General features: G+C 51.7%; 1 protein-coding gene across 2 annotated transcripts in view; it reads left to right on the top strand.

The window, feature by feature from the left end:
* The window catches only part of LOC136620328 (squalene synthase-like), a 179203-nt gene that overhangs the window by 18931 nt on the left and 146532 nt on the right, over positions 1 to 13740 (top strand). For both annotated transcript variants that reach the window (XM_066595029.1, XM_066595045.1), the window contains exons 4-5: positions 8411 to 8539; positions 10111 to 10302. In XM_066595029.1, coding sequence (XP_066451126.1) covers positions 8411 to 8539; positions 10111 to 10302 — 321 coding nt within the window. The remainder of the gene's footprint in view (positions 1 to 8410; positions 8540 to 10110; positions 10303 to 13740) is intronic.

The following is a 13740-nucleotide window of genomic DNA, read 5'->3' on the forward strand; positions in this document are numbered from 1 at the left end:
CAAATTCCACAAAACCAATGAACCCTGCCGCTCGTTCGGCCACACTTCCACACATGAATGCGACCGTAAAGCTCACATTAGATGCACAGTGTAATGTTCAGCGTTAGCGAGCACCAAAATGCTCGGGTGCTCGTTACTCGAGACAAAATTTTCGCGATGCTCGAGGGTTCGTTTCGAGTAACGAACCCCATTGAAGTCAATGGGCGACTCGAGCATTTTTGTATATCGCCGATGCTCGCTAAGGTTTTCATTTGTGAAAATTTGGGCAATTCAAGAAAGTGATGGGAACGACACAGCAACGGATAGGGCAGGCGAGGGGCTACATGTTGGGCTGCATCTCAAGTTCCCAGGTCCCACTATTAAGCCACAATAGCGGCAAGAGTGCCCCCCCCCCCCAACAATTTTTACTCCTGAAAAACCCTCATTAGCAAGGCATACCTTAGCTAAGCACCACACTACCTCCAACAAAGCACAATCACTGCCTGTATGACACTCCGCTGCCACTTCTCCTGGGTAACATGCTGCCCAACCCCCCTGCACGACCCAGTGTCCACAGCGCACACCAAAGTGTCCCTTGCGCAACCTTCAGCTGCCCTCATGCCACACGCTAGCCTCATAGCCACACCACCCTCATGTCTATTTTTAAGTGCGTCTGCCATGAGGAGGAACCGCAGGCACACACTGCAGAGGGTTGGCACGGCCAGGCAGCGACCCTCTTTAAAAGGGGCGGGGCGATAGCCCATAATGCTGTACAGAAGCAATGAGAAATCCAATCCTGTGCCACCTCCATCAGGAGCTGCAAACGTGGGCATAGCAATGGGGAACCCATGTGCCACACACTATTCATTCTGTCAAGGTGTCTGCATGCCCCAGTCAGACCGGGGTTTTTTTTATAAATAGTCACAGGCAGGTACAACTCCGCAATGGGAATTCCGTGTGCACCCACAGCATTGGTGTCTCCCTGGAACCCACCGGCTGTACATAAATGTATACCATTGCAGTGCCCATCACAGCTGAGGTAACGTCCGATTAAATGCAGGTGGTCTTCGGCCCATATTGCATGCCCCAGTCAGACTGGGGTTCTTTAGAAGTGGACACATGGAGTTACAACTCCGTGTGGACCGACAGCATGGGTGGGTCCCAGGAAGCCACCGGCGGTACATAAATATATCCCATTGCAGTGCCCAGCACAGCTGAGGTAACGTCAGGTTTAATGCAGGTAGGCTTCGGCCCACACTGCATGCCCCAGTCAGACTGGGGTTCTTTAGAAGTGGACACATGCAGTTACAACTCCCTGTGGACCAACAGCATGGGTGGCTCCCTGGAACCCACCGGCGGTACATAAATATATCCCATTGCAGTGCCCATCACAGCTGAGGTAATGTCAGGTTTAATGCAGGTGGGCTTCGGCCCACACTGCATGCCCCAGTTAGACTGGGGTTCTTTAGAAGTGGACACATGCAGTTACAACTCCGTGTGGACCGACAGCATGGGTGGCTCCCTGGAACCCACCGGCGGTACATAAATATATCCCATTGCAGTGCCCATCACAGCTGAGGTAATGTCAGGTTTAATGCAGGTGGGCTTTGGCCCACACTGCATGCCCCAGTCAGACTGGGGTTCTTTAGAAGTGGACACATGGAGTTACAACTCCGTGTGGACCGACAGCATGGGTGGGTCCCAGGAAGCCACCGGCGGTACATAAATATATCCCATTGCAGTGCCCATCACAGCTGAGGTAATGTCAGGTTTAATGCAGGTGGGCTTCGACCCACACTGCATGCCCCAGTCTGACCGGGGTTTTTAATACATAGACACTGGCAGGTACAAATCCCTAATGTGAAGTCCCTGTGGACCCACAGCATGGGTGGCTCCCTGGAACCCACCGGCGGTACATAAATATATCCCATTGCAGTGCCCAGCACAGCTGAGGTAACGTCAGCTTTAATGCAGGTGGGCTAAAAATTACTAGGATTACACTGTAGGCGAGGGCCCAAAAAATTGGTGTACCAACAGTACTAATGTACCTCAGAAAAATTGCCCATGCCCAACCAAGAGGGCGGGTGAATCCCATTAATCGCTTTGGTTAATGTGGCTTAATTTGTAACTAGGCCTGTAGGCAGCCCAGTTAAAATAAAATTGGTTCAGGTGCAAGTTTCAACGCTTTAATGAGCATTGAAATGTATAAACATTGTTTACAAAAGTTATATGACTGAGCCTTGTGGGCCTAAGAAAAATTGCCCGTTCGGTGTGATTACGTGAGGTTTCAGGAGGAGGAGCAGGAGGAGGAGGATGAATATAATACACAGATTGATGAAGCTAAAAGGTCCCCGTTTTTGATGGTGATGGAGAACGATGCTTCCATCCGCGGGTGCAGCCTACGTATTGTTTAGGTACCGCTGCTGTCCGCTGGTGAAGAAGAGAACTCTGGGGAAATCCAGACTTTGTTCATCTTTATGATTGTAAGCCTGTCGGCACTGTCAGTTGACAGGCGGGTACGCTTTTCCTTGATTATTCCCCCAGCCGCACTAAACACCCTCTCTGACAAGACGCTGGCCACAGGACAAGCAAGCACCTCCAGGGCATACAGCGCGAGTTCAGGCCACGTGTCCAGCTTCGACACCCAGTAGTTGTAGGGGGCAGAGGCGTCACGGAGGACGGTCGTGCGATCGGCTACGTACTCCCTCACCATCCTTTTACAGTGCTCCCGCCGACTCAGTCTTGACTGGGGAGCGGTGACAGTCTTGCTGGGGAGCCATAAAGCTGTCAAAGGCCTTGGACAGTGTTCCCCTGCCTGTGATGTACATGCTGCCTGATCTCCGCGCCTCCCCTGCTACCTGGCCCTCGGAACTGCGCCTTCTGCCACTAGCGCTGTCAGATGGGAATTTTACCATCAGTTTGTCCGCCAGGGTCCTGTGGTATAGCATCACTCTCTAACCCCTTTCCTCTTCGTGTATGAGAGTGGAAAGGTTCTCCTTATACCGTGGGTCGAGCAGTGTGTACACCCAGTAATCCGTAGTGGCCAGAATGCGTGTAACGCGAGGGTCACGAGAAAGGCATTCTAACATGAAGTCAGCCATGTGTGCCAGGGTACCTGTACGCAACACATGGCTGTCCTCACTCGGAAGATCACTTTCAGCATCCTCCTCCTCCTCCTCAGGCCATACACGCTGAAAGGATGACAGGCAAGCAGCATGGGTACCCTCAGCAGTGGGCCAAGCTGTCTCTTCCCTCTCCTCCTCATGCTCCTCCCCCTCCTCCTCAACGCGCTGAGATATAGACATGAGGGTGCTCTCACTATCCAGCGACATACTGTCTTCCTCCGCCTTCGTTTCCGAGCACAAAGCGTCTGCCTTTATGCTTTGCAGGGAACTTCTCAAGAGGCATAGCAGAGGAATGGTGACGCTAATGATTGCAGCATCGCCGCTCACCATCTGGGTAGACTCCTCAAAGTTTCCAAGGACCTGGCAGATGTCTGCCAACCAGGCCCACTCTTCTGTAAAGAATTGAGGAGGCTGACTCCCACTACGCCGCCCATGTTGGAGTTGTTATCCCACTATAGTTCTACGCTGCTCATAGAGCCTGGCCAACATGTGGAGCATAGAGTTCCACCGTGTGGGCACGTCGCACAGCAGTCGGTGCACTGGCAGATTAAACCAACGTTGCAGGGTGCGCAGGGTGGCAGCGTCCGTGTGGGACTTGCGGAAATGTGCGCTGACCCGGCGCACCTTTCCGAGCAGGTCTGACAAGCGTGGGTAGCTTTTCAGAAACCGCTGAACCACCAAATTAAAGACGTGGGCCAGGCATGGCACGTGCGTGAGGCTGCCGAGCTGCAGAGCTGCCACCAGGTTACGGCCGTTGTCACACACGACCATGCCCGGTTGGAGGCTCAGCGGCGAAAGCCAGCAGTCGGTCTGCTGTGTCAGACCCTGCAGCAGTTCGTGGGCCGTGTGCCTCTTCTCTCCTAAGCTGAGTAGTTTCAGCACAGCCTGCTAACGCTTGCCCACCGCTGTGCTGCCACGCCGCACGACATCGACTGCTGGCGACGTGCTGCTGCTGACACATCTTGATTGCGAGACAGAGGTTGCGTAGGAGGAGGAGGAGGAGGGTGGATTAGTGGAGGAAGCATACACCGCCACAGATACCAGCACCGAGCTGGGGCCCGCAATTCTGGGGGTGGGTAGGACGTGAGCGGTCCCAGGCTCTGACTCTGTCCCAGCCTCCACTAAATTCACCCAATGTGCCATCAGGGAGATATAGTGGCCCTGCCCGCCTGTGCTTGTCCACGTGTCCGTTGTTAAGTGGACCTTGGCAGTAATCGCGTTGGTGAGGGCGCGTACAATGTTGCGGGAGACGTGGTCGTGCAGGGCTGGGACGGCACATCGGGAAAAGTAGTGGCGACTGGGAACCGAGTAGCGCGGGGCCGCCGCCATCATGTTTTTGAAAGCCTCCGTTTCCACAAGCCTATACGGCAGCATCTCCAGGCTGATCAATTTGGCTATGTGCACGTTTAACGCTTGAGCGTGCGGGTGCGTGGCTGCGTACTTGCGCTTGCGCTCAAACACTTGCGCTAGCGACGGCTGGACGGTGCGCTGAGAGACATTGCTGGATGGGGCCGAGGACAGCGGAGGTGAGGGTGTGGGTGCAGGCCGGGAGACGGTCGTGCCTGTGTCCTGAGAGGGGGGTTGGATTTCAGTGGCAGGTTGGGGCACAGGGGGAGAGGCAGTGGTGCAAACCGGAGGCGGTGAACGGCCTTTGTCCCACCTTGTGGGGTGCTTGGCCATCATATGCCTGCGCATGCTGGTGGTGGTGGCTCCCCGGCTGATCTTGGCGCGACAAACCTTGCACACCACAGTTCGTCGGTCGTCTGCACTCTCAGTGAAAAACTGCCAGACCTTTGAGCACCTCGGCCTCTGCAGGGTGGCATGGCGCGAGGGGGCGCTTTGGGAAACAGTTGGTGGATTATTCGGTCTGGCCCTGCCTCTACCCCTGGCCACCGCACTGCCTCTTCCAACCTGCCCTGCTGCTGCACTTGCCTCCCCCTCTGAAGACCTGTCCTCAGTAGGCTTAGCAAACCAGGTGGGGTCAGTCACCTCATCGTCCTGCTGCTCTTCCTCCGAATCCTCTGTGCGCTCCTCCCTCGGACTTACTCCAATTACTACTACCTGAGTGATAGACAACTGTGTCTCATCGTCGTCCTCCTCACCCACTGAAAGCTCTTGAGACAGTTGCCGGAAGTCCCCAGCCTCATCCCCCGGACCCCGGGAACTTTCCAAAGGTTGGGCATCGGTCACGACACACTCCTCCGGTGGGAGAGGAACCATTGCTGCCCATTCTGGGCAGGGGCCCGAGAACAGTTCCTGGGAGTCTGCCTGCTCCTCAGAATGTGTCATTTTCATGGAGTGAGGAGGCTGGGAGGAAGGAGGAGCAGCAGCCAGAGGATTCAGAGTTGCAGCAGTGGACGGCGTAGAACTCTTGGTGGTCGATAGATTGCTGGATGCACTTTCTGCCATCCACGACAGGACCTGCTCACACTGCTCATTTTCTAATAAAGGTCTACCTCGAGGACCCATTAATTGTGAGATTAATCTGGGGACGCCACAAACGTGCCTCTCTCCTAATCCCGCAGCAGTCGGCTGCGATACACCTGGATCAGGAGCTCGGCCTGTGCCCACACCCTGACTTGGGCCTCCGCGTCCTCGTCCACGTCCTCTAGGCCTACCCCTACCCCTCAGCATGGTGTATTACCCGTAGTGCATAAACAGAACGCTGTAATTAAATGTGCCGGTTATTGGCCTGTGGTTGGAGGCTGACTTCGCTTACGGAACGCACAGCAGAGCCAGGAAAGAATTTTGCACAAGCCTGTAGTGAGACGTAGGTGCGTATGACTGAGCTAGTGGAATTCACAGCGCAGAAGCAGTCAAGTGGCCAAAGGGCACTAGTAGGCCTTAAGTATTTTGCTTCTATTTTTTTAAAGGCTGAGCTGAGACAGCAGATACTGTAGGCAGCGTATATATGTATACTGTTTCCCTCTGGACGGGATGAGGGCGGTGATGTAACGGGCAACGCAAAGCCAGGAAAGAATTTTGCGCAAGCCTGCTGTAACACTTAGCTGCGTATTAATTAGGACTACTACCCCCAGCAGAGACGCAGTACACTCAAGACGGTCACAGGCAGCCCAAAGATAGTATTTTTCCCAAATTTGTTTGAAAAAGCCCACTGCCTATATAGTCAGTATATCTCTTTCCCTGCCTCACCAGTACTGGCCCTATACTATGTACAATGACTGCAGACTGAGGACGCAATGCTCTGCACGCCCGATATACAAAAAAAAAAAAAGTGCAACACTGCTAAAAGCAGCCTCAACAGTACTGCACACGGTCAGATGTGGCCTTAAGAAGGACCGTTGGGGTTCTTCAAGCCTAAAATAACTCCTAACGCTCTTCCTATAGCAGCTCCAGCATCAGTAGCACTGTCCCTGATCTGTCAGAATGCATCTGTGGCGAGCCGCGGGCGGGGCTGATTTAAATACTTGGGTGACACCTGATCTCCCCAGCCACTCACTGCAGGGGGGGTGGTATAGGGCTGGAACATCACAGGAGGAAGTTGTAATGCCTTCCCTGTCTTTCTATTGGCCAGAAAAGCGTGCAAACGTCTCAGAGATGAAAGTGAATGTAACTCGAACATCGCGTGGTACTCGCCTCTAGTAACGAGCATCTCGAACACCCTAATACTCGAACGAGCATCAAGCTCGGACGAGTACGTTCGCTCATCTCTATTCAGCGTCTTATAGAGATTTTGTATCGGCAATGATGATTGTTGAGTGCCACGTCACCTCCAGACCCTCGGTCACAATCTGGTTGATCTTTTACCATTTTGGAGCACCACACAGCTTTTTATCACAGAGTCTTGGCTTGGAATGCCATTAGCAGTAACAGTTAGTCCCTTCTATTACAGATCAGGGGCACATTGATGTCATGCCCGTATTTTGATGAACTGCAATCAGTTGTACTACCATATCTTCAGGGTGTATACAACACCATGGTACAGTAGGATATACACACAGCCAGAGGTGTAACTTGAAGCTTCTGTGCCCCAATGCAAAAAACCTGAAACAGGGCCCCCAACTATAATGCTTTATTCATAGTACTGGGCTCTCTATATGGAGAAGAGATCCCTAATGGACCCCTAAGGCTCCTGGGCCTGAACGCATTCCCTATAGTTACGCCAGTGCACACAGCCCCACACAACGAACATCAGCAGGCCTATTTTGTAAGTTGTCCAGGTGATTCCATGATGAGCACATCACACAGATCTCTCTCCAGTCGAGAATCTGTGGGACACAAATGAATGTCGAGTGAATGCTCTCCAACAGCCTTGTAATTAAGCAACTGATGTAACTGTGCAAAAAAAAAGTGTGGAGCGATCAGTTGATGATGTGTAAGTGCCTAGCAGACTATGGTAGGGCCATGGAGACAAGGAGATGAGACTATGATTCACTGATAATATGGAGGTGCTGCCCAACAGAACAACCTCCTACTGCTGGTGCCGTGAACAATATCAGTTTTCAGTTGAAAAGGACTGGTGTATGGCGCAACTTTCCTATAAATATTGATGAGATGGCAAGGAATTATATCCGACTTTTCTCATATTCTGATTTAAAATCAGTAGAAAGATGAATTTTGACCTGGCAGTCCCTCAACCAACACTTCTGGCCCTCCTGCCTCCCGCCAAAACCCACTGGCCCTTTTGGGAGAACCAACAACCCCATAGGCCCGCAGTCCACTTTTGGCATACCTTCCACCCACCAACTCTTTTGGACGCACGGGAGCTCCTGACATCCAGTCAACCCTCCACCTCCTTCTCAGAGGCTTCTTTAATTACGGTTTACAATATCCCCAAGTTTGACTCCACCGCTGGGGATGTAGTTAAAGAGACCCACCGATCTCTCTTCTCTCTCTTCTCTCTCTTCTCTCTCTTCTCTCTCTTCTCTCTCTCCTCTCTCTCCTCTCTCTCCTCTCTCTCCTCTCTCTCCTCTCTCTCCTCTCTCTCCTCTCTCTCCTCTCTCTCCTCTCTCTCCTCTCTCTCCTCTCTCTCCTCTCTCTCCTCTCTCTCTTCTCTCTCTTCTCTCTCTTCTCTCTCTCTCTCTCTCTCTCATCCAATCTTTTTTTTTAAAGAGCTACCTCCTTCTCTCACCTCCACTCCAATCTATCATAAGACAGTCCAAAAACATGCATAACCAAATTTTCCAGCCTTGCTACCTTTATAGGGTCTATATACCATAATGCTGTGTTTTCATCACTATATAACTCTTGAGTTTAGGTTTTGTGGGGTGGTTCCTCCCTGAATCACATTACCGAAAAGTGCATTCTTCTCTACAGCAGAACATAATCTGAACTAATTGTTCTAGATTTCCCTGGAGTTCAGAAAACTGGCGATGGTTTACCAGGAAGTGATTGCCAACACCTGCCACAAGATGGGGGTGGGCTTGGTGGAGTTCTTGGAAAAGCGGATGGAATCTTTCCTGGACTGGGATCAGGTAGGAGAAGTTTGTTTTAGACAGCTAATATATAGACGCGAGAAAATAGCAGCATTTTCTGGCGGCTATAACACTATTTTGTGTTGCTACAAAATCGTGCATCTTTAAAATATAAGCCCTATCCCAAAAGTAAGCCCTGGCCGCAGTAAAAAAAAAAAAAAATCTAAGAGGCGCTGTCATCTCTGGTGTGGCTTCTCCCATGAAGTTCTCCAGCACTTGCTTGAAGTCTTCTGCTAGCTCTTCCTGGATTGGAGGCTCAAAATCCCCGCCTCCAGGAAGGGCTGGTTGTGATTGGCTGAACCATGGCGCTCAGGAACCAATCAGAGCTGGCGCTATTGAGTAGCTATGATTGGCTGAGCCACACGCTCTGGAACCAATCAGAGGCACAGCTTCCTGGAGCTGGGGATTTTCAAAGTCCTGACCAGGAAGCTCTTCAGGAGAACTTCAAGCAACTGCCGGGGGGCTTCAGGGGAAATGATAGCGCTGGAGAGGTGATGTATTCCTTCTTTTATTTTTTGATGCAGCTAGGACTTGGTTTAGGGTTTTTGCAGTAGGATCTCCTACTGTAAAAGTTGCATCACACGACAAAAGCGTTGTCGTGCGATGCTACACATAGAAAGGCTCCATAGGGAAACATGGGCTACAAAAAAAACCTGCAAATCGCATGCCACGGTTCTGTAGTTTTGCAATGTCGCATGCTACAAAACATCTAATGTGTGGAAGAACCCTTAGGAAAGCATGGGTTCTACATACATGCGATTTGTAGCACTATTGCATTTCGATAAAATCGCCCGAGAAAAGTGGCCTTATTGTCAGTATCCCACTAATTAGGATGTGGGCTTCACAGCAGGATCCCAGGCCTTTACTCTGGAAGTTGTCCCAGTAATGTGGCACTACAGACCCACTAATGCTACTAAAGACCAGGGAGCGATGCTTAAGGGTGTGAACTGGAACTATACCAAATATGGGTTTGATCGCTGCTGCATAATGTAATTGTATTACATTAGACCACCTGTTAGATTGCAGGATATTGAGCCACACCACAGACATGGCTTGATAGGCTGAAATACATGGTAGCCCTTGGGGCTTTCAAAAGTGCCCCAGGCTGCTATGGCAGTTGAAGTGCACCTCAAGATCTTATTGCTGGGGCACCCCGCAATACCAATCGAGATTTCAATGCCGCTGTCAGAACTGACAGTGGTATTTACAAGGATGAGAGATGCAATCATGATTCACACTGATCACGACTGTTGTCTGCGGGTGTCAGCTGTGAGAAACAGCCGGCACCTGCATTGTATGGAGCGGGATCGGCTCCTGATCCCCCTCCACACAAACCCCTAAAGTTGGTAACAGATGAAGGAAGTGACTGGGAACACTGTCCTTGAGATAGGACGAAGAGGCTACAGTAATCACCAAAGCATTGTGGCCTCTTTAAACAGTTGATCGGACCTTCGCAATCTCAACTGACAGGTAATCACTTCAATGCTGGAAAACTCTTAAGTAAGACTAATGGCAAACTATTCAACACTTAAGTATTAAAATTGATATCTGACCCTTCTGTCATTGCTCAGTACAGTCACTACTCAGCCGGATTAGTGGTGATCGGTATGTTCCAGCTGGTCGCATCTGCTGGACTGGAAGACACCCCTGTTGTCGAGGACACAAGACTCTTAAACTCAACAGGGCTATTCCAGCAAAAAACCAACGCCATCCGAGATTACCTGGCGGACCAGCTGGAAGGACGAGAGTTCTGGCCTAGAGAGGTGACTATGGACTGATGTCTCATGAGTTCTATGGGGGATTATAGTGATCTCCTCTTGGTAAACCCAACATTGTCCTCATTCTGCTGCCATCAGGTGTGGAGTAAATACAGCAAAAACCTGTCAGACTTGGCCAAGGCGGAGAACATCGTGCCGGCGGTGCAGTGCTTGAATGACATGGTGACTAATGCGCTTCAGCACATTCCCGATGTCCTGCTCTACCTGTCCCGGCTGAGAAACCAGAGTGCATTCAACTTCTTTGCTATCCAACAGGTAAATGAGTCTGTCTTCTTCGGAGACCACACCCACTTGTACCGCAACTTGCGACACTTTAGTGGCACAGTGTGTAAGATTGCGCTGCCTCCTTAAATCCTCCTTGCATCCTCAGGTCATCGCTGTCGCCACGCTGGCCGCCTGCTACAACAACCACCAGGTATTTAAGGGAGTGGTGAAGATCCGCAAAGGACAGGCAGTGACACTGATGATGGATGCTACCAACATGCAGGCGGTCAGAGCTTTCATGTACCACTATGTGAATGAGGTAAGTCACCTTTTCTACCTCAGAGGAGCCATACACAAGGAGCAGTCACATGTTACACCTATTTAAGGATAGGCCATCAGTATCTGATTAGTGAGGGTGAATCACCCGAATAAATTGTCCATGGTGCTCCAATGCATTTTTTTTCCCCTTAGACACAGCGCCGTACATATCATTGTGGCTTTGCCTACGACTGCTGCTGAGCCCAATTCAGAAAACTGGGCTGCAATATCATGCACAGCCACATTCATATACATGGAGCTGTGCCTGGTAAGCAATCACAAAGATGCAGCACCTTTGTTAAACTGCTTGGTGGAGGTACTGGGAGTTGGCAAATATTGATAAAGATGTACCATAAAAAGCCACTATTTTTGCACTACAGATTGATGTGGAAACCACACAGATTCCATGGCACTAACCGTACAATTAAGTTATCCCATTCATTTGAATGGAAATCCACATCATAGTTTTATATAGTGTGGATTCTTAATCCCTATTATGGGGGGAAAGAAAAACTTGTCCCTTCTTGACACCGAAACAGTATTGGGAAATCTGCAGGCAGATGTGCCCTATGGAACCAGTGTAAATCTGCTTGCAGGTCCCCAGAGGCATGGCTTGCTAGAATGCCTGTCCGATCGCGGTATGATGTAATGCTATTACATCATACTGCAGGAGGGATCAAAGCATCACACGTTCTTGTTCCCTCTGGGATTAAAAAAAAAAAAGTATAAATTAAGTTATTACTAGAGATGAGCGAACGTACTCGTCCGAGCTTGATACTCGTTCGAGTATTAGCGTGTTCGAGATGCTCGTTACTCGTGACGAGTACCACGCGATGTTCGAGTTACTTTCACTTTCATCTCTGAGACGTTAGCGAGCTTTTCTGGCCAATAGAAAGACAGGGAAGGCATTACAACTCCCCCCTGCGACGTTCAAGCCCTATACCACCCCCCTGCAGTGAGTGGCTGGCGAGATCAGGTGTCACCCGAGTATATAAATCGGCCCCTCCCGCGGCTCGGCACAGATGCGTTCTGACATAGAGCAGGGAAAGTGCTGTTGGTGCCGGAGCTGCTATAAGGAGAGTGTTAGGAGTATTTTAGGCTTCAAGAACCCCAACGGTCCTTCTTAGGGCCACATCTGACCGTGTGCAGTACTGTGGAGGCTGCTTTTTGCTTCTTTTTTTTTCTGTATATCGGCTGTGCAGAGCATTGCGCCCTGCAGTAATTATTCATACTCCAGGGCCAGAAGTGGTGGTTAGGCAGGGACAGAAGACATATATTGTGAGGCAGGGACAGAAGACATATTTATTGAGTATAGGCAGTGGGCCTTAGCAAAAACATTTGGGGAAAAAAATCTATTTGGGCTGCCTGTGACTGTCCTCAGTGTACTGGGTCTGTGCTGGGTGTAGTTGTCCTCCTAATTCATACGCAGCCAGCTAAGTGTTACAGCAGGCTTGCGCAAAATTAATTCCTGGCGTTCCGTAAGCGAAGTCAGCCTCCAACCACAGGCCAATAAGCGGCACATTTAATTACAGCGTTCTGTTTCTGCACTACTGGTAATACACCATGCTGAGGGGTAGGGGTAGGCCTATAGGACGTGGACGCGGGCGAGGACGCGGAGGCCCAAGTCAGGGTGTGGGCACAGGCCGAGCCAGTGCGGTGGCCAGGGGTAGAGGCAGGGCCAGACCGAATAATCCGCCAACTGTTTCCCAAAGCGCCCCCTCGCGCCATACCACCCTGCAGAGGTCAAGCTGCTCTACGGTGTGGCAGTTTTTCACAGAGACGCCTGACGACCGACGAACAGTGGTGTGCAACCTTTGTCGCGCCAAGATGAGCTGGGGAGCCACCACCACCAGCATGCGCAGGCATATGATGGCCAAGCACCCCACAAGGTGGGACGAAGGCCGTTCACCGCCTCCGGTTTGCACCACTGCCTCTCCCCCTGTGCCCCAACCTGCCACTGAGATCCAACCCCCCCTCTGAGGACACAGGCACTACTGTCTCCTGGCCTGCACCCACACCCTCACCTCCGCTGTCCTCGGCCCCATCCAGCAATGTCTCTCAGCGCAGCGTCCAGACGTCGCTAGCGCCACTGAGCGCAAGCGCAAGTACGCCGCCATGCACCCGCACGCTCAAGCGTTAAACGTGCACATTGCCAAATTGATCAGCCTGGAGATGCTGCCGTATAGGCTTGTGGAAACGGAGGCTTTCAAAAGCATGATGGCGGCGGCGGCGGCCCCGCGCTACTCGGTTCCCAGTCGCCACTACTTTTCCCGATGTGCCGTCCCAGCCCTGCACGACCACGTCTCCCACAACATTGTACGCGCCCTCACCAACGCGGTTACTGCCAAGGTCCACTTAACAACAGACACGTGGACAAGCACAGGCGGGCAGGGCCACTATATCTCCCTGACGGCACATTGGGTGAATTTAGTGCAGGCTGGGACAGAGTCAGAGCCTGGGACTGCTCATGTCCTACCCACCCCTCGAATTGCGTGCCCCAGCTCGGTGGTGGTATCTGCGGCGGTGTATGCTTCCTCCACTAAACCACCCTCCTCCTCCTCCTCCGCAACCTCTGTCTCGCAATCAAGATGTGTCAGCAGCAGCACGTCGCCAGCAGTCGGTGTCGCACGGCAGCACAGCGGTAGGCAAGCGTCAGCAGGCCGTGCTGAAACTACTCAGCTTAGGAGAGAAGAGGCACACGGCCCACGAACTGCTGCAGGGTCTGACAGAGCAGACCGACCGCTGGCTTGCGCCGCTGAGCCTCCAACCGGGCATGGTCGTGTGTGACAACGGCCGTAATCTGGTGGAGGCTCTGCAGCTCGGCAGAGGATTGTGGAATACCAACTCCAACATGGGCGGCGTAGTGGGAGTCAGCCTCCTCAATTCTTTACAGAAGAGTGG

This window comes from Eleutherodactylus coqui, chromosome 1, assembly GCF_035609145.1.
Source record: "Eleutherodactylus coqui strain aEleCoq1 chromosome 1, aEleCoq1.hap1, whole genome shotgun sequence".
Lineage (NCBI taxonomy): Eukaryota > Metazoa > Chordata > Amphibia > Anura > Eleutherodactylidae > Eleutherodactylus > Eleutherodactylus coqui.